This window comes from Canis lupus, chromosome 34 (assembly GCF_048164855.1).
Source record: "Canis lupus baileyi chromosome 34, mCanLup2.hap1, whole genome shotgun sequence".
NCBI classification, from domain to species: Eukaryota; Metazoa; Chordata; class Mammalia; order Carnivora; family Canidae; genus Canis; species Canis lupus.
In genome coordinates, this window is record NC_132871.1 from 12,108,735 (window position 1) to 12,129,080 (window position 20,346).

Sequence of the window (20,346 nt, forward strand, 5' to 3'; positions counted from 1 at the left end):
TCTTTGCTTCCCTGAGAGAGAGGAGGCAGAGAATGGATGGAAGAGAGTAAAAGCCTGGAACTAATGCTTATTCAGTGGGACACTTTGCCGCTAATTACGCTTCACTTGAATAACAATACGTGGGAGGTGGGCAGTTTGTTCCAGCTAATGGTGCACCATGGGACAGGTATTGCCTGATGCGGGGAGGGAGGCTGGAACAGCCACCCCAGGGGCCAATAAAACCAGTTTTATGGAAGAAGCCACCTTTGTTAAAAACCAACCCCAACCACATGTGGAATTCTCCGATGGTAGATTCGGCACTGACCACACTCTTCTCAAATTCATTCAGTACAAAAGGCCCATGGGCTCTGAGTCTAGAATGAACCAGAATGTCCTATCCTGTGTGTAGAATGTAGACTTCTGTGATTTAGGATGATCAGTGTTTTACACAAACAGCTGAGTATCTACTGAGACCTAGAGACCCTGATCCAAATCATTCCACATAGATGAGGGTCTGGTTTATACAAAAACAGAGGGGGTTGCTCACTATTTAAAACAATCCATTCCCTACTATAGGTTTGGTTTTTTTTTTATTATTATTATTAAATCTAACTCATGGTGCATTTAAAACACAATGCGGTTCACACTCAACGCGTCAAGGGTATAGCAATCATGTAAAGTGAGGCACCCTGTAACACTGTTAGCCCTCAGCAACTCCCTGGGCTCCAAGGCCCTGGGCAGCCCAGCTGTCACTGCCACAAACAGGTGGTGTAAAACAATAGCTCCACTGAGTCGACTCACTTTCCAAACCCTCCAGCAGCCAAGCTTCCAGCCAGAGAGTGCCTGCAAGCAGCACAAACCACCGCTCTGACCCCAGTCCACACCGGCGTCCACGGCCCATGGAGCCCTGGCCGCTCCTCCTGCTGCTTGGGCTCTGCTCAGGTAAGTGCCAGGGCTGAGGGGCTCTCCAGTGAAGCATCAGAAGTCCCCAGGCCAGTTTCTTGCTTCTTTGATGGGAACACAGAATGGCAGGGCTGTATCAGCCCGAGGCTCCTCTGTCGGTTTTTCACTCCTGCTGGCTTGATTCAGTTTGTGGATAAAGATTGCTAGTTGGTGTTATCCCATTAAAATAGGAGCTGCCGGGTCAAAGTCTATAAAGTGGACATGAAGATCTCTGCCTCCATCAGTGCCTGGCATCGACTCACCCAGCTGATCAGACTCAGCACCCCTTCCACCCTCCCAGAGCGGTTTTCATATTTGAACAACTATAGGGACTCAGAGTGGCATCTTTTAATTACAGACAATATGGTGAACAAGTCCTTTTGCTGCTCTGGGAGATTTCTGATCATGAAGAGGACTGATTGACAGCTACATGTGCCAGAGAGAGAAACCTATGAATAATTGCAACTAAACTCTTTCCATAAGAGATGAAATATTTGGTCATTTTTTTTTTAACTTCTGAAGCTTAAAAAAAAAGTTCGTATGAATGCACTTCTGCCTACTGTTTTACTCCATGTGGGTTTGGGTTTGAATTGAAACTATAAAACCTTGCACAGCCCTTGACCTGCATTCCCCTCTGGAATGTGTTACAACACAGCAGCTGAAATGCAATCCTTAATCCCAAACTTCCGGTAGGGGGAAGTAGGAGATGTTTGCTGATTGCTTCATATAAAAGTTTACTGGTGATATCATCCCACCTGAGAAACAAGGCGGCTGACATTCTGTGATTTCTCTAATATTGCTCTGACACAAACACAGGCCTTCTGGGCAAAAAAGGTAAAGAGCTTTATTATTAATGTTTTTCAAGAGTAGAGTTCAGGGAAATAATCTAAGCTCAGATAAATTACAGCCTGTGGGATTTGGACTTGAGCCAACCCAAACTGGCCTGGTGGTGGTAGTGTGTGTGCAAGAATGCGTGTGTGTCTACGTGTGTGTATGCATGTGTGTGTGAGCACATGCACGTGTGTGTCTACATACACATGCACCTGCAGACATTACACTCAATGAGAATTCTTCAGTGATATACTTACACATAAAAATCCTTAAGCAATCTCTTAGGACACCAAAGACCTCTGGAAAACGCATGTTTACCTATCTAAATAGGTATGTGAGATATATCTAGATCAAACCTAGAGTTTCCTGGAATCAATTCACATAGAGGATCACAGAAATTTTGAGCTGATGAGGCAGTCGCACAACTTTGATTTGTTATTACAGAGAAACCGAGGCTGAAAGACATGACCTGCCCGAGGTTACTTAGTTTATAAATGGTGGAATGTGATCAGTGGGAGACTCGGTTTATTACGTGCCTAGTCAGAAAACAGCCTGGAATTGCCAAAAGTAGCAAGAGATACAGCACCAGTTTGAGGTAAGAATGACCCAAAGTGACTGGTAAACATAAAATTCTTTTTGCCCAATCCAGCAGGCTGTTCCTCCATAAAAGTGCAAATCGAACCAGTATGGTACAGAAAGAACACTGTGAAACTGTGGCTGGGTTCCCCTAGTTAGAATCAGTTCTTTGTGGTCAAAATTCTCATTCACATCAAGGACACTTTTTCTTATGCTAGCTTACCATATAATGACCTCTGTTCTACTCACACACCACCTTTCATTACAACCTTTTCTTCTCTTTCCATCTCTGGAATCCTAAGGATCGCACTGCCATATTACTTTCCAGCTTGTTCCTAGCTATTTATGTAAATGACAAATGTCAATTTCCATGGGGTAGAAAGACAGGATCCATATCAGATTCACCTCTGAATATCTCAAAGCTCTTAAAGCAATGCTTTGTATACAGTAAAAGCTCAATAAATGCTCGATGAGTGAATTAACGTTACCACCACCTGAATCAAGATTACCCATATGATCTCGCTGAAAAGAAAGACTTTGACATTTTTATTTGTCTGTACGTTTATCAGTTTACACCCTGTCTTTAAGAAAGTATTTACTGTGATTCATTGACTCCATGGAGAATTGGTCCAACTTTCCAGACCACATTGGAGCTGAGGACAGAATCAAAGAATTCTTTTTTTTTTTTTTGAATCAAAGAATTCTGACCTCAAGTCCTGTATGTTTTCTCTCACTCTGCCCTTTGTCCTTTTTCCTCCCCCCAAAGAGGAAGAAAACAAAAACAAAACAAAAAAACCCCAAACACCACCAATGAATCCAATCTAAGAAATGGAGACTTCTCCAGAAATTCCTTAGAAATGCCTTAGGGAAGGAGCAATCTCCCTTGCTATTAGTGAGCCTGAGAGAGAAGACGTGAATGTCGTGAATGTCGTTGGAATGGAAGGCCTGTCTCCCCAGTCCTCCCCTGGTGGACCAGAGTTGGCCTGCACAGTTTCCCTGCTTCATAGTGTGGGCCATCTGCTCTATCTGATGCTCTCTAGTATGTTCTTCCTGTTAACAGGAAATAAACAGTTACTTAAAAATAAGCAGCCCAGGCAGTGTCAAAGCAATAGTTTCAAACTCAGTGGCCAAGGCACTTGGTGACCCAGGCCAGTACCCTGCCCCCCACCCTGGGCCAGGAAGGGCCTAGGGCGGACAGGTGTGGAGGACAGAGGATTGCCCTGTCCCAGGGGCTCAATAGGGTGACAGCAAAAACTGGATCTTTGAACAACATGGCCCCTTGAAGTGTCATCAAATGCAGGGGTTTGGGCGAGATGTTATGAGTAACTGCTGCGCATGGATGCTTTTGGGTTCAAAAAGCTTGGGAAACTAGAAATGAGGTAGGTTAGGTCAGGGATTACATGCATAGAGTCCCAGAAGGTCATAATGGAGACATCTAAATACTGAAAGTCTCAAAAATCCAGATGGAAATGATACATTTATCTTGAGGGAGGTAGGAAAGAGCACAGACCTGGGGTCAGACTGCCTGCATTTAGAGTCCCACCTCCAAATAGCTGGGAACCATGAACACAAGCAACTGTCCAAATATCAGTTTTCTCACTTGAAAACTAGCGGTAAAGACTTATCTTGTAGAATTATTATAAGGATTCCATAGAATAATACACATACAGGGCCATCAGTGAAGCTCGACCAACAAAATACACATTTCTTTGTGAGGATGAAAATGTTTCAACTCATTGCACAACACTGGTAACTTCAAGATGATCCAAAATTCTGGATGAGAAATAACGGCTGAGAGCAAGAGCTCTGGGCTTGAATCCTGGCTCCACCATTTATGAAATCTGGACAACTCACTCAACTTCTCTATGGGCCAATTTCCTCCTCTGCAAAGTGAGGACAAGAACAGTACCTACCCCACCCAGTTATGAGGATTGAAAATAGTACATATAAAGCACACAGAAGAGCGTCTGCTACGTTAAGCTGGATATGCTAATTATTTTCCTTAATTAATAAAAACAGGAAAAGTAATTACTTTTTACTTATTTTGTTGACCAACTCTCACACTTAGGATTCAAGGAGAAAAATTAAAAAAAAATAAAATAAAATAAAATAAAGGAGAAAAATAATAACCTGTCTTAGAGGCAATAGACTCACACTACAGGGGAAAAAAGGAAAGCATCTCACTCATTCCATTTTTAAAGTTGTCTTGGCTGGAGGAGAAGGTATGGTGGCTTCAGCAATAACCTGCGGAAAGGGGAGATCTGGTTACATGCATTAGGGCAACTGGATCGTGTGTCTGCTTCCTCTCCTAACCCCGAACAGGCAATCCCCAATCCGCGTAAGGCTTGAGTTACAAAGATCCTTCATAAGGCATTTGTTGGAATTTGGAACGCTTTTTCTCATGGGAATAATGCTAGGCGCAGTTGTGCAGTTTCCAGGACAGCCCACAACACACTCTTGGTTATCTCGAGTTAGTGCAGGAGCACAGAGCGAAAGGACAGGGCTCCCTCCAAGCTCTGCCCTAGCCACGGGACCTTGGAGACGTCTTCCAGCCTCTCAGATCTCAGGTGAGAATGCAGGTCTGCCTGCCTCACCAGAGGCTGATGAGAACCGTGTAACACTAGACATAAAAGGGCGGTGGGGTCTAAGAGGAGTAGGTGACATTGCTCACCATCCTGAAGGGAAATGCAGTAAAGATTCCTAGGAGTCACTCATGCTCCAGATAGTAGCCCCAGATCCAGGTCAGAAAAGCACATGGTTTTTACTCTATGCTCATTTAACATGGATGTATACTCACCAGCAGTGACTTTATTTTTTTAATTACAGAAAAATACACATTATATCGAATTTGCTGTGGTAAAATATACGTTACGTAAAATCAGCATTTTTATTTTATTTTTATTATTTTTATTTTTTTTAAAGATTTTATTTATTTATTCATAGAGACACACACAGAGAGAGAGAAGCAGAGACACAGGCAGAGGGAGAAGCAGGCTCCATGCAGGGAGCCCGACATGGGACTCGATCCCAGGTCTCCAGGATCACACCTGGGGCTGCAAGCGGCACTAAACTTCTGAGCCACCCAGGCTGCCCTAAAATCAGCATTTTTAAAAAGATTTATTTATTCACAAGAGGCACACACACACAGAGAAGCAGAGACACAGACAGAGGGAGAAGCAGGCTCCATTTAGGGAGCCTAATATGGGACTCGATCCAAGGACCCTGGGATTATGCCTTGAGCCGAAGGCAGACACTCAACCGCTGAGCCACCCGGGCGTCCCTAAAATTACCATTTTAAAGTGTATGATTCAGTGGCATTAAGTACATTCACAATGTTATGCGACCATCACTGCTATCTAATTCCAGAACATTTTCATCAGCCCAAAAGGAAACCCGTACCCATGTACCCAGTAACAGTTACCCCCCTCCCTGTTCCCTCAGTCCCTGCTAATGACTAATCTGCTATCTCTATGGATTTACCTATTCTGACTATTTCATATAAGTGGAATCCTCCAATATGTGCCCCTTTGTGTTTGATTTCTCTCACTTGGCATATGTTCTCAGGGCTCATCCACATTGTAGCATAAATCAAAACTTCATTCATTTTTATGGGTAATACCCACTGCACGGATATGCCACAATTTGCCCATCCATTATCTGCTGATGGACATTCGGATCGTCTCGATCTTTTTTAGCTCTTACGGACAGTGCTTCCGTGAACACGGGTGAACAAGTTTCCGTGTGGACAGTCCTTTGGGGGATACTCCTGGGAGTGGGATCGCTAGGTCAGATGATCACCCCGCATGGAAGCCGTGTGCCAACCTGTCTCCCACAGCGGCTGCACCGTTTCACATTCTCACCAGCAACACATGAGGGCCCCAGAATCTCACCAATATTTACTGTTTTTTGATTTTGTGAATTCTTGCCATCCTAGTGGGTATGAACCGGCATCAATTTTTGGCTGTTCAGAGCATTGTGAGAGCTGAGGCCAGCCAACCGGAGATTTCATTACCCCAAGACTAGACTCTGAAATACGGAGACTGGCTTTTGTGTGGACTCCTCTCCTTGTGTGTGTGCACCGAGCAAACCTGATTCCACCAGCAGCTGTATTAAGGAATGTCATCTGTTCAAAGCACAAGTGTCATGATAATCTGGCACACCCACTGGGAAGGGACCACACCAGCAGCTGCGACTGGAAAGGAACTTAGAACCAGAAAAGCTGCACTGGGAGCCCTTCAACACGGGGGCCTGCGTGCCTTCCATTAGCTGGTCACGCCTCCATTACTCATGTCAGGGTTTGTGGAGGGTGGGGAGCGGAATCTGACAGCATGTGTGTCATTTGCTGTCCCAGCTGGCGTCGTCGTGGGCTCTGAACATGAGACCCGCCTGGTGGCAAAGCTATTTGAAGATTACAACAGTGTGGTTCGGCCAGTGGAAGACCACCGCCAGGCCGTGGAGGTCACCGTGGGCCTGCAGCTGATACAGCTCATCAACGTGGTGAGACAGCAGCCCTCGGGGCTCCCCACGCCTCTCACCCTAGAGCACCCTCCCCTCTGCTCCCCTCCTTACCCCTAAATATGGGGTCTTATCTTTTTTCAGGATGAAGTCAATCAGATTGTGACAACCAATGTGCGGCTGAAACAGGTATGGAGCTAGATAAGTGCATTGATGTCATCTGTATTCAGTCTGGAATGTAACCTGGGCCCAGAGGGGATCAATCTGGGTAACGGGGATGCATACCAACATGATGGAAGTAAATATTTCCATGTCATGGGATTATGGGTCATATTTGCTGGTATCTGTGTGTGTGTGTGTGTGTGTGTGTGTGTGTGTTTTACTTTGTGCTTTGTGCGTGTTAGTTCGCTAGGCTACCGCAAACAAAGCCACAGATAAAGAACTTTATCTTCTTGCACTTCTTGGGGCCAGAAGTCCAGAATCAAGGTACTGGCAGGACTGGTTCCTTCTGAGGGTTGTGAGGGGGAATCTGCTGCAGGCTTTCCTTCTTTGCATATAGTTGGCCAAAGTCACGTTCGCATGGCATTCTTCCTGAATGTGTGTGTCTTCAAATGTCACCTTCTTTAGGGACATGACTCATGTTGGATGAGGGCCTACCTCAATGACCTAATTTTTTTTAAAGATTTTACTTATTTATTCATGAGAGACAGAGAGAGAGAGAGAGAGGCAGAGACACAGGCAGAGGGAGAAGCAGGCCCCATGCAGGGAGCCCGATGTGGGACTCGATCCCGGGACTCCAGGATCATGCCCTGAGCCAAAGGCAGACTCTCAACCACTGAGCCACCCAGGTGTCCCTCAATGACCTAATTTTAACCTAATTACCTTGATCAAGACCCTGTCTCCAAGTAAAGTTATATTCTGAGGTCCTGGGGATTAGGACTTCAATATACAAATTTGGGGGGAGACGGTTTAGTTCGTGACCTTGTGTCATCTGAATGTGCTGCACTGGACACACATTATTTTTATAATGTAGGAGAAAATAGAATTTTTTAAAAAGATTTTTTATTCATTTATGACAAACACAGAGAGAGGGGCAGAGACACAGGCAGAGGGAGAAGCAGGCTCCATGCAGGGAGTCCAACGTGGGACTCGATCCCGGGTCTCTAGGATCACGCCCTGGGCTGAAGGCGGCGCTAAACCGCTGAGCCACCAGGGCTGCCAGAAAATAGAATATTTTTAAAAGATGACATTGCCTCCTTGAGGGAAATGTTCACAATAGGGTCATTCTCCTATGGGCAGTGGTGGGTAGTGTGACATGGCAAGATGTGCCACCACCCAGGGGCATAACCTGGGGTACTTTGTTTTCCCATCTGTAAAATGGGGTCAATAATCACTCTTCTCTCATAGGATTGTTGTGAAGACTAAATCATGAATATATGTAAAATGTTCAGAACAGTGCCTGCATGGAGTCAGTACTATAGGAGTGTTGGCTGTTATCATTTATTAAAGTAAAGCTTTAGTTAAGCTGAATTCTGAATCAAATCTTTTTTACTGGAGCACAATTTTTGTCAATATCTGAACTATCATACCCATCAGGACTCTTGATAACTTTAGATTTTATTTATTTCTGAAAGTTTTATGTATCTTAGAGAGAGAGTGAGAGCGAGCGAGCGAGCGAGAGCAGGGAGGAGGGGCAGAGCAAGAGGGAGAAAGTCTCAAGCAGACTCTGCGCCAACCCAGGGCAACATCCCATCATGATGTGAACCAAAATCAAAAGTCGGACACCCAACTGACTAAGCCACCCAGGTGCCCCTTGATAACCTTAGATTTTTTTAAAATGTTTTTTAAGCTCTTTTTATTAGTGAAATATCTTCATTTCTAGCAATGGGTGGATTACAACCTAAAATGGAATCCAGAGGACTATGGTGGCGTGAAAAAAATTCACATTCCCTCGGAAAAGATCTGGCGCCCAGACCTCGTTCTCTATAACAAGTAAGCAAAGCACACAGGCTGCGGAGGGGGACATTCCTGGGGCAGGTGGAGCCCAAGTGCCCTATCGGAAGGGCTGCCACTCTCAGTATGCTTCTCACCAGCGTTCACATTAAATAACCCTTAAAAACCAAGAGCCAAGTTGACATGCTAGGGGTGCCATATGGTGTCTCGTGTTATGAATAGAAACAATTATCAGAGCCAAATTGAATCGGGGCTGTGGGGTGGGGGACATTTAATCCCCGAGAGCTCCTGAAGGGTGTATGGCAACTATCCAAGGAACCCAAATTCATATAATTGAGTTCCTTGGAATTAAATGTCCTTCCTACCAATAGGTCTGAACCTCCCGGGGTTGTTATCCATCACAGCCTCACGGCATCCCAAGACATCGTGTGCTGCTGATGGCCTGGGATGCCTGCGTAGCCCATCCACTGGGCTCCGTGACAGACTGCATGTTGTGAAATTATAATGTGATTCAAGACACTCTGGTTTAATGACAGGTTCATTATCATATGCCCTTCATTTGTCAGGGAATGTTCATTTCAAAGAGCATCCTTCCCAGGGAGGAGCATCGGCCGTCGGCCTAGAGGATTTGCAGTCTGACATTCTACAGCGGGTGTCGGTCGGTCCAAGCAGGCTGCGCCTTCTAGCAGAATGACCAGGGAGGGCGGCAAGGGCTTGGGAATGGAAATGACACCCTTTAAGGCCGTCCCTCCTACACTGATTTTCTACTACATATTTCCCAATTATACCTGCGATTCAAGCTTGAGTCAAATTAACCAATCATTTGTGTAACCTTTTTGGACAAATACGCTGAGAGAGCAGAGTGTCTTGTGTTAAGTTTCTCTTTCAGTAAGAATCTAAGAGAAGCAATTAAAATCCTCAGGTCCTCTTGACAAGCTCCCTTAGAAACACCCTGGTGTGGAGAGAACCGTGTTTTGCTTGCTTATAGAGACAGATCTAGATGATCCTGTGGCCCTCTGCTCTTTGGGGCTCTTTTGAGAAGGTTTAAAACCAGTTTTTTGGATAGAGCCTCACCTCTGTCCCAGGGAAAAATCAGTGGGAAGAAAATCTCTTGAATTATGAAGTGAGGCACCAATATATGCCATATGTCCCTGAAAGTCCCCCAGGGCAGACCCCACCCACCTGTTCAGCATCTATTCTAATACCTTTGGCCAAGGCTCCAAGACACAGACTGTTTGGAGTCAAGTGGACTGCCCACTGAATATGGCCTGCACAAGTGGCTTGTTATATTTTATTATCTACCACGGTAGATTATTTATTTATTTATTTTTAAATTTGAAAAAGATTTTATTTATTTGAGAGCGAGAGAGGGAGAGCGCACAAGCAGGGCGGGGGGTGGTCAGAAGGAGAGGGAGAAGCAGGCTCCTTGCTGAGTGGGGAGCCCAAACACATGGGGCTCGATCCCAGGATCCTAGGGTCATGACCTGAGCCAAAGGCAGTGCTTAACTGACTGAGCCACCCAGGTGCCCTTCTACTATGGTGGATTTAAAAAAATTTTTTTTTATTTATTTATGATAGTCACAGGGAGAGAGAGAGGCAGAGACAATATAGTCAGAGGGAGAAGCAGGCTCCATGCACTGGGAGCCCGACGTGGGATTCGATCCCGGGTCTCCAGGATCGTGCCCTGGGCCAAAGGCAGGCGCTAAACCGCTGCGCCACCCAGGGATCCCTATGGTGGATTTTTAAAATGAAACTTAGTGCCAACATCTGATAATTGAAAAATATCACATTAAACTCTGGAGTTTTGTCTCTCTAGAAAAATCCCTATTCACAAACATGGATATTTTGGATTTTTAAAAAACCTAGATTTCCAGCTTCCGAGGAAGAAACCAAGTATCTGGCAGTATTAGGCCTTCACTCACAAGAGGACACCACTGCAAAGCTGAGTGGTGCCCTCCTGAGAGGAGAGAAGGCTCTCCCCTCACCCCTCACACCTTCCTCAGCTGCCTGGCCCTGGAGGCATCTGAGTTTGTGTCTCCACCCTGAGTTCTAGATATTTCTGAAAAAGAAAACAGAACCCTTCTTTATCTCTTTACCATAGTCATGAGCCACTGGACGTGTTTTTATTAAAAATTCCTGGTTTTTTTCCCAATTAACTTTCCAAGTATATTGGGGAAGGGATAGATGGAGATCAACACTACAAATACTACTGAGAACTGGGAAAAACACATCTGGTATATAGTGTTACCTGTTATTTCTTTAAAACTGTAGATTCCCAGGTTCTTCCCCAGATATTCCAATTTAGTGCTTAGATGGTGCTCAGAAATCTATATTTTAAACAAACACCCCAGTGATTATCAGACAAATTTGGGAAATGCTGCCATGAATAAAAAGTGACACTGCACGAATGAAAGCATCTATAATTAGCACCTGAATAATTAACAGCTGTCTCCTGCTAACATCCCCAAGCAGAACCGAAGGCTCATCCGTCACTTAGAGTCATGTTCCTCTTTGATCCCAATTGCAGTGCAGATGGTGACTTTGCCATTGTCAAGTTCACCAAAGTGCTCCTGGACTACACGGGCCACATCACATGGACACCTCCGGCCATCTTCAAAAGCTACTGTGAGATCATTGTCACCCACTTTCCCTTTGATGAACAGAACTGCAGCATGAAGCTGGGCACCTGGACCTATGACGGCTCGGTGGTGGCCATTAACCCGGTAGGTGCCAACCTCACTTGATGAGGCTGGATGTGGAAGCGTAATCCAGGTGTCCACTCTGTCCCTCCAGAGTCGCAGGCTCTCAGCACCAGTTAGAACTTTGGGGATCATCTAATTCAGCGGTTCTCTCTCTCTTTTTTTTAATTCAGCGGTTCTCAATTGATGGGTGCGCATGGGAACACCCGGGAGCTTACAGAAATTCCTATACCCCGGCTCAGTCCCAGGAATTTTGGCTTCATCAGTCTGGGGTGGGACTAAAGCACAGATATGTTGTCAAGTTCCCATGTGACTTGAATGTGCAGTCAACGTGGAGGATCCCAGTAGTCCAAACTCCTCTTACCTTATAGAAAAAGACTCTAAGACCCAAATTGGAAGAGATCCTCCTGGGTTCCTTCCTGGATATGTGATGGCACTGGACTCCGTTGCTCTAGTGCAGCTGAGAGTGAAACCCAGCCCTCCTCAGGGTGACACAGCTTTTCAAAGTTTCATTTCATCTTCTCAGGAAAGCGACCAGCCCGACCTGAGCAACTTCATGGAAAGTGGAGAGTGGGTGATCAAGGAGTCCCGGGGCTGGAAGCACTGGGTGTTTTATGCCTGCTGCCCCTCCACCCCCTACCTGGACATCACCTACCACTTCGTCATGCAGCGCCTGCCTCTCTACTTCATCGTCAACGTCATCATTCCCTGCCTGCTCTTCTCCTTCTTAACCGGCCTGGTGTTCTACCTCCCTACGGACTCAGGTGGGTGTAGACGCCGTGGCCGCTATTTGTGGATGCCGCTGGGGTGTAGACGCTGCTGCCGCCGCTGACACATCCCATGCTGCTGTTTTGGGGGAAGCCATAAATAATCATGGGCTAATAAACAAATACAGGTGGACAGGCCCAAATCATCACCACTGGGAGGATGCACTTCCTGAGTGGCCACGTTCAGTGGCGAGTCACCGTGCGTAGCGCTCACAGCTGGAGCAGTCTACAAGGGTGGGCACAGGTGGACGTGACCCTGGAGGCGCACACACACAGTGCAGTCGAGTTAAAGTGCATAACCACCAGTACTTACTTGCTGAATACTTACGGTGTGCCCAGAAACGTGCCGGGTAAGGCTTGGGTCACAGGTCACTCCCGCTATGACACCACTTGCTATATGCTGATGAATCCAAGTCTTGCCTCTTTTGCCCACTGCTTGACACTTGAAAATAGCTTCTGCATGTCTGTTTTCCAGATGGCAGTATCTTTATCCACGAGACCATACTTCCCAAGTGGCAATTCTCTCTCACATATCAGCCCGGGCAACTTCCCTACCTCCTACCCGGTAATCACATCTGTGACATAATTTCATCGAAGACCAACAATCCACAGCAAAGGGGAAAAGGGGGCACGAGTACCTGCTTGAAGGCACTGCTCATAAACAATTTAGGGCAGACAAGTAGGGACAAAGAAAGGTGGTCCCAACAGTCATCAAACTTATGACAGGTAACAATTATATCAAAATGATAAACACAGACACAAGCCCAACTTTTTTTTTAAAGATTTCATTTATTTATTCATGAGATACAGAGAGAAAGAGGCAGAGACACAGGCAGAGGGAGAAGCAGGCTCCATGCAGGAAGCCCAATGCGAGACTCGATCCCGGGACTCCAGGATCAGGCCCTGGGCTGAAGGCGGGCGTTCAACTGCTGAGCCACCCAGGTGTCCCCCAAGTCCAACTTTCTAACAAGGAAAAAGGAAAAAAGATTCATATGCGCTCACTCATTCAACATATTTGCTGAACAATTATTATGTGGCAGGGCCACAGTAGAGAATAAGAGAGAATTTGCCCCACAAGGGGTGCCCGTCTGGCTCAATCAGTAAAACATGCAATTCTCGATCTCAGGGTTGTGAGTTCAAGCCCCATATTGGGTATAGAGATTACTTAAATAAATAAATACAATCTTAAAAAAAAAAGAATTTGCCCCACAGAATGCATGTTGTACTTACAATTGTATTTATCTTTAAACAAATGATCACAAACACAATCTTTGTTTTTTGACTTTCTAATCAAATGAAACTTCTTAAAGTGAAGAGAGAAAATGCCAGGCAGGGTAATATGGAAACCAATCAGAGTTTCTGTAAATGTGAAATGGTTTAGGCTTAAAAAGCATTTAGAACAGTGGGAATGCTTGATAAATGCTAGCTCTTATTATTATTAATTGAGAAATTTGGTATAACTTGATCAATATTTCATATTTATAATTCTGCCCCTTTTTTTCACTTTTAAAAACTTTCCTACCCACTAGGTAGACTTCTCCTCATTGGGTAGAATTCATTATTTCTTGTTTGCATCCACTCTGTATCCTGTAGATACTCCTAGCATCTGGAAGCATCCAGTATGGGAGGAGAGTAGGGCAACCCAAGGGTTTCCCAAAGTGAACGGCAAGATCAGCCCCAGGAAAGTCCCTTCCAAAGGCTCTTTAATGGGCACCTGGTTGGCTCAGTGGTTGAGTGTCTGCCTTTGGCTCAGGTCATGATCCTGGAGTCCTGGGATCGAGTTCCACATCGGGCTCCCTGCAGGGAGCCTTCTCCCTCTGCCTGTGTGTCTGCCTCTCTGTGTCTCTCATGAATAAATAAATAAAATCTTTAACAACAACAACAACAACTGCATCTAAGGTGGTCAGTCCCCACAAAAATACTCCAGTGCTATTTAGCCCCTCCCTCTTTGCTTGCCACACCAAGACCCTACCAACAACTCAACAGGGAGTTGTTCCCCTGAAAGTATACGGCCTGGTGAAAATATCTTGGGGCAGGGAAATCCCAAATTACCCTCTTAGATGAATTTGAAAAACTAAGTAGTTTATTGTTTTTGATCCTGTACCTTCCTTTCCTAATGACAAAATGACACGCCTACTTCTGGGTTGCCCATCCACTGGTGGGTACCAAGTAGATCAGGTTCAGTTTTGGAAGGTTTATGACATTCTGCTGTAGATGGAAAAACTGCCACCTGGAGTCTAGCTTGTCACTCAGCTTGGTGCACTTGGTTCCTGAGTTCTTCCAAGCAACAGAATTCTGGAATATCAAGGGTAGATCACTAACTGCTGGGCAGCCTCTAATGAGAAATGCCAAGTGTGCCATTGTCAGCACACTTAACGGTCCTTACGGTCTCATAGGACCAAATTCTGCTTAAGAGATTTCCCCAGCATCATGTGGGCCACATTGCTCTCACCCTTGGGTTCTGTGGTACATGAGTTTGCTAGAGCTGCCATAACACAGTACCCCGACTGGGTGGCTTAGGCAACAGGAATCTATTTCCACACAGTTCTAGAAGTCAAGATGTCAGCAGGTTTGGCTTCCTCTGAGGCTTCTCTCCTTGGCTTGCAGATGGCTGCCTTCTCCCTGTGTCTTCACCTGGTCTTTCCTCCGTGTGTGTCTGTGTCCTAATCTCTTCTTCCTAGAAGGACACCAGTCTTACTGGATCAGGGCCCTCCCTAACGAGCTCATTTTGACTTAATAACCTGTTTAAAGGCCTCGTCTCCAAATGCAGTCACTGAGGTGCTGAGACTGAGGGCTTCCACAGATAAAACTGGAGGGTACGACGATTCAGCCCATGAGTCAGCCCATAACAAACGCACGCTTGTATCTCTTCCTCATTTTGCCCAGGAGAGAAGATGACTCTAAGCATCTCTGTCCTGCTGTCTCTAACCGTGTTCCTCCTGGTCATCGTGGAGCTGATCCCTTCCACCTCCAGCGCCGTGCCCTTGATTGGGAAGTACATGCTGTTCACCATGGTGTTTGTCATCGCGTCCATCATCATCACCGTCATCGTCATCAACACACACCACCGCTCCCCCAGCACCCACGTCATGCCCGACTGGGTACGCAAGGTGAGTGAGCGAGGCCCTGCAAAGTCTCGCCCTCCAGAACGCGGCCCGTGGAATTCTGGCTAACACTCGTGGGTACTTAGGACCTGAGAGTCCTTTCTGGGGATTTTTAGGGGATTTCTGGAAGGAACTTCCTTTAGCCTCTTTCTAGGGATAAATAACTCGTAATCTCTCCAGACACAGAAGAAAAACAGAATTACCAGCCCCCTTCAAATTCAAGCTTAAATAATCTCTTCGATGAGAGAAAGTGAATAAATCACTTTTTCTTCAGATGCTGTGAAATTCTTGAGATTTCTGTTCATATGTCTTCCAATCTCTGAACAGACTGCTTATATTTTGCGGGGAAAATCATCTGCCGAGAATAGAATAAGGGCTAGAGATGGAGGGGGTGCTTGACAAGAAATTGTCAAAAAGTGAGTTTGGGTAAGGGACTTGGTCTCAAATATTTACATTATTGAAATTTAAAATGTGTTAACATTTCAAATATGCCAGTTTTTTAAATAAAACTTCACAGAGACGCTAACGTCCACGGTCTTTTCTGTGGAATGCAAAAGCTTTGTCATGAATTGACAGAGACACTGCTGCTTGCAACGTATCCTGTGGGGAAGATAATCAGGCCCTGCATCTATAGAGACTCTTAGGACCCCTGGCAACCCCTATGTTGCATTTCTTCAGGAACAAGAAATAGAAGAAAACAGTGTAGCTGTTAAGGAGGCCGGACCCTTATATATTCTTTTAGCCAGGAAGACCTTTTCTTTAATCATACTGTCCTGCTAACACATGGCTTTGAAAGAAGCCGGTACCTACAGGAGGGCTGGAAGCTCCAGCCTCACTGGCTTCTCATGGAGTCCAATAGCTGCACGCAGGCTCTCTCCAGTGGCGAACTGCTCACATTACAGAATCATCTCTATTAACTATAGTCATTTGACAGGCCACAGGGTATGCCTGCAGGAATCTTTGAGAAAATCTCGTGTAGTCCTTTTATTTTAAAGACAAAGAGGCTAAGGCCCAGAGAAGCCGAATGACTTGTCCAAAGTCACATTGCTAAGTTCAAAGTTAGAGTCTGATACTTGCCCTGCTGGCAGTAATTCTCATGCATGGATTTCTTTTTTATGTTAGGTTTTTATCGACACTATCCCAAATATCATGTTCTTCTCCACAATGAAAAGACCATCCAGAGAAAAACAAGACAAAAAGATTTTTACGGAAGACATTGACATTTCTGACATTTCTGGGAAGCCAGGGCCTCCACCCATGGGTTTCCACTCTCCCCTGATCAAACATCCCGAGGTAAAAAGTGCCATTGAAGGAGTCAAATACATCGCAGAGACGATGAAGTCAGACCAGGAGTCCAATAATGTAAGTTCTATGGTTTGAAACCCACACCTCCAGGTTTAGATGATCAAACACTTGACCACGGATGGGCGGGTTTGTCTTGATGGGTAGGCTGGCATGCAAGAGGCTGCTGCTGACCTGTGATGTGCATCAGTGACCATCTAGCTCTAAGCCGCTGAGCCATCCCATTGTGAACCATCTTTTGGAAAATAAAGATCACAATGCCAGCCAAGGGATGTCAAGGGCTTTGAGATCTACAGTTGAATGGGCCATAGACGATGCATAACATGAACACTGTGTGTCGAATGACCACCTTTAGGAAATTCTAACACTTTTCTCTCTCCCAGGCGGCTGAGGAATGGAAGTATGTTGCAATGGTGATGGACCACATCCTCCTTGGAGTCTTCATGCTCGTCTGTATCATTGGAACCCTGGCTGTGTTTGCAGGTCGGCTCATTGAATTAAATCAGCAAGGATGAGCAGAGCTGAGCACCGCACAGAGCAGAGAAAGGCGGGGAGGACAGAAAGATCTGTCTTCTTTGATACAAGCTCACTTACCAGACATTAATTTTCTGTATTTACGATTAATGCCAATGACTTATATTTACATAAGTTTATGGCCTCAAGTATTTGCACGTTGCTTCTCCTTCAATCCTGCTCTGTCTGCCTGGAGAATGAGCCCGTTTTAGTAAATGAAATAGATCACTAACAGGAACTATTCATTTCCAAAGGCATCTGGAAGAGTTTTGCCCAGAATAACCAGAATAACAGGTTTTCTATTGGTATGCTTTTTTTTTTTAAGTTTTTAAAGCAAAGAATGTACCCTTTGCTTAAAAGTCAGTTTTGCACCTACAAGTAAGCCCATCTGCCAGTCCCCAAAAGATAAAGCATTTCATTCAGAGAGAAACTTTAGAAAGGCAAGAGGTAAGTTCTAGAACAGCCACCAAGATGCAAACTGCATCAAAACCCCAAACTTTAAAGCAGATTTCTAGAACTGGGAGGTGAGGGAAGGGCTTCCCAGTCTAACACAGCACCTCAGTGTGATGCTCAGGACTTGAGGAACATAGCCAGCTAGTTTCCTGAGCTATACTGAGTGTGAGGGCCAGGCACTGTGAGAATCATCTCACAAATGTGGTTTTATTCCATCCTCCTGACTTTTCATGCTGTCCCCATTTTACAAGTGAGGCAACTGCACTTGAGAAGCTGAAGCTCATTGCCCAAGCTAGCAAGTAGAAGAACTGAGAGTTGAAACCAGACCAAATGTGGATTCAAAGCAGCTCACGGCTGGGTCAGCTCATCTGTTCACTAGCTCCTGTGGCCCCTTCCCACCTGACCTAGGCCAACCCTAGCTCTGCTCTGGGTTCTGAGAGCTTCAGTCTTAGTGTCAAGCACTTTCTGCCTTCCCAGTTAAACCTCCTGGCCTTTCCCCTCCCCAGTCCTCAGGCAGTCATGTTTGGGGTTTTAGTTCTATCAGTGAAATCAGAAATGTATGCACATATCACCACCATTTCTAAAATTCCAGACAAGTGAACAGGAGAGAAAATGATTTTTCTTCATAGCCACTTCCCAGCCACAACATAGTTCACTCCAGAAGTGGAAAGGGGGTAGCCCTGGGCTCTAGGTGGCCTCTCAGAACCCAGGTGGCTTCAAGCTGCTTCTCCAAGGAATTCTCAAGCACACACCCATGGCAGGGCACAGTGCCTTCGTTTTAGAGTAAAGTCAAGGGAAAACAGTTTGGTGGTTCCTCAAAACACTCAAAGAATTGTCATACGATCCAGTAACTACTCCTAGGGAGATAACCCACCAGAAGTGAAAGCAGGGACTTGAACACACCCTTGTATGCCAATGTTCACAGCAGCATTATTTATGATACTAAAAGGTTTCAGAAACAACCCGAGTGTCCATCAGTGGAAAAGCAGTATATACATACTATGGAGTATAATTCAGCCTTAAAGAGGAACGAAATCCTGATGTATATTACAATTTGGACCGACCTTGAAGACATGCTTGATGAAATAAGCCAGACGCAAAAGGACAAATCCCATGATTCCACTTAAATGGGGTACCTAGAAAAAGCAAATCCATAGAGAGAGAAAGTAGAATAGAGATTGCCAGGGTTTTAGGGGGAGGGGTGGGTTATTGATCAATGGTTAGAATTTCAGATTGGGATGATGGGAAAGTTCTGGAACAGACAGTGGCAACAGTTGCACGCCATTGTGAATGTACTTAATGCCACTGAATTGTACACTTAAAAATGGTTAAGATGGTAAATTTTAAGCATATTTTGACACAATTAGAAATAAAGAATGAAAATAATGGTAAAAACGTGTCACATTATATACATATGTTTACCACAGTTAGACGCCAAAAAAGATGGGATGCCTGGGTGGCTCAGTGGTTGAGTGTCTGCCATTGGCTCAGGTCATGATTCTGGGATCCTAGGATCGAGTTTCCTATGGGGCTCCCCACGTGAAGCCTGCTTCTCCCTCTGCCTATGTCTCTGCCCCCCACCCCCGTGAATAAATAAAATCTTTAAAAAAGAAAAAAAAGACAGATGACCAAAAAAGAATTTGCTCTTTGCCTAATCTGGTCTAGTCTCCCAGGACTGACTATTGATTTGGAGAAGGAACTGAAAAGTCACTTCCATTCTCCTTGTCTTAAGGATGAGGAAACAAAGTTTTAGGGAAGTGACCTCCCTCAGGTCACAGAGTGATGTGATAACAAACCAAATCTCCAAACTCTGTTCTTGCCCTATGTCGGTTACATCAAATAACCCCTCTTCCCCCACAAAGCAAAGCCCCTCAGCACATACCCCTTGGCCCAGCAGAGCCAGCCTAAGTGGATGCCACAGTGCTGCGGCATGTAGCTCCATCAGCCACTAAATATGTCCCATCAGTGTCACCATGTCAAAGGCTTTCATCTGGGGCACCAGGGTGGCTCAGTGGTTGGATGTCTGCCTTTGGCTCAGGGCGTGATCCTGGAGACCCGGGATCGAGTCCCGCATCGGGCTCCCGGCATGGAGCCTGCTTCTCCCTCTGCCTGTGTCTCTGCCTCTCTCTTTCTCTCATGAATAAATAAGTAAATAAATTTTTTAAAAAAGGTTTTCATCTTTGGAATCTCTTCCCTTAGTGTGGGCTTGGTCTCCAGAAGACCACTGACACAACGGGAAGGGAAGCAGGGGGTGCTGGGATCTGTCTCCCCACTGAGAGGCGAGAGGCGTTTGCTGAGGGCCTGGCCCCCCTGTGCCCACCCGTGCAGCTCTGTCGATGAGCAGCTCTGTCTGCATAGCAGGAGGCCTTCTTGGGAAGTAAGGAGCATCCTGGAACTGCGACGCAGGCAGGTAAGTGCTGATGGGGGTGCATTTATAGACTGAGGGTGGACGCAGAACTATCCAGAGCTCTGATCTCTAGGTCTTCTCTTTTTCTGCCCCTAGGTGTCAGAACTGGGAGGTTGTTTTTGTGTTGTTGTTGTTTTTTTAATCAGAAATTATGTTAACATTTAAACGAATCAGATGGGGTCATCAGGGAGCGATTTTGAGGCTGGGTGGCAGCTGGCAGTGTTGGCTTCGGCCACTAGGGACCACATGGCCATTGTATTCCTCCTGGGGGTAGTGGCGCCAGGCAGAGGGGCTCAGGCATCCTTGCCCGCTGCCCCCCTAAACCTACCCCACCCTAGGAACCGGGTCTTGTCTTCAAGCCTCAG

General features: G+C 45.6%; 1 protein-coding gene across 1 annotated transcript; it reads left to right on the forward strand.

Annotated features, from left to right (window-relative positions):
• The first annotated feature begins 654 nt into the window (after window positions 1-654).
• On the forward strand, window positions 655-19,063 carry CHRNA1 (cholinergic receptor nicotinic alpha 1 subunit). Its single transcript, XM_072811022.1, has 9 exons — window positions 655-921; window positions 6,680-6,825; window positions 6,928-6,972; window positions 8,666-8,775; window positions 11,264-11,459; window positions 11,962-12,199; window positions 15,089-15,312; window positions 16,429-16,668; window positions 16,992-19,063. Exons 1-9 carry the CDS (start codon window positions 879-881, stop codon window positions 17,121-17,123), a joined length of 1,374 nt encoding a protein of 457 aa, XP_072667123.1. The 5' UTR covers window positions 655-878; the 3' UTR covers window positions 17,124-19,063.
• The last annotated feature ends 1,283 nt before the right edge of the window (window positions 19,064-20,346 follow it).

Coding starts and splice junctions, on each gene's coding strand:
- CHRNA1 (XM_072811022.1), top strand. CDS start 879: ATGGAGCCCTGGCCGCTCCTCCTGCTGCTTGGGCTCTGCTCAG. Junction 6,826..6,927: donor TGATACAGCTCATCAACGTG/GTGAGACAGCAG, acceptor ATCTTTTTTCAG/GATGAAGTCAATCAGATTGT. Junction 8,776..11,263: donor GACCTCGTTCTCTATAACAA/GTAAGCAAAGCA, acceptor TCCCAATTGCAG/TGCAGATGGTGACTTTGCCA.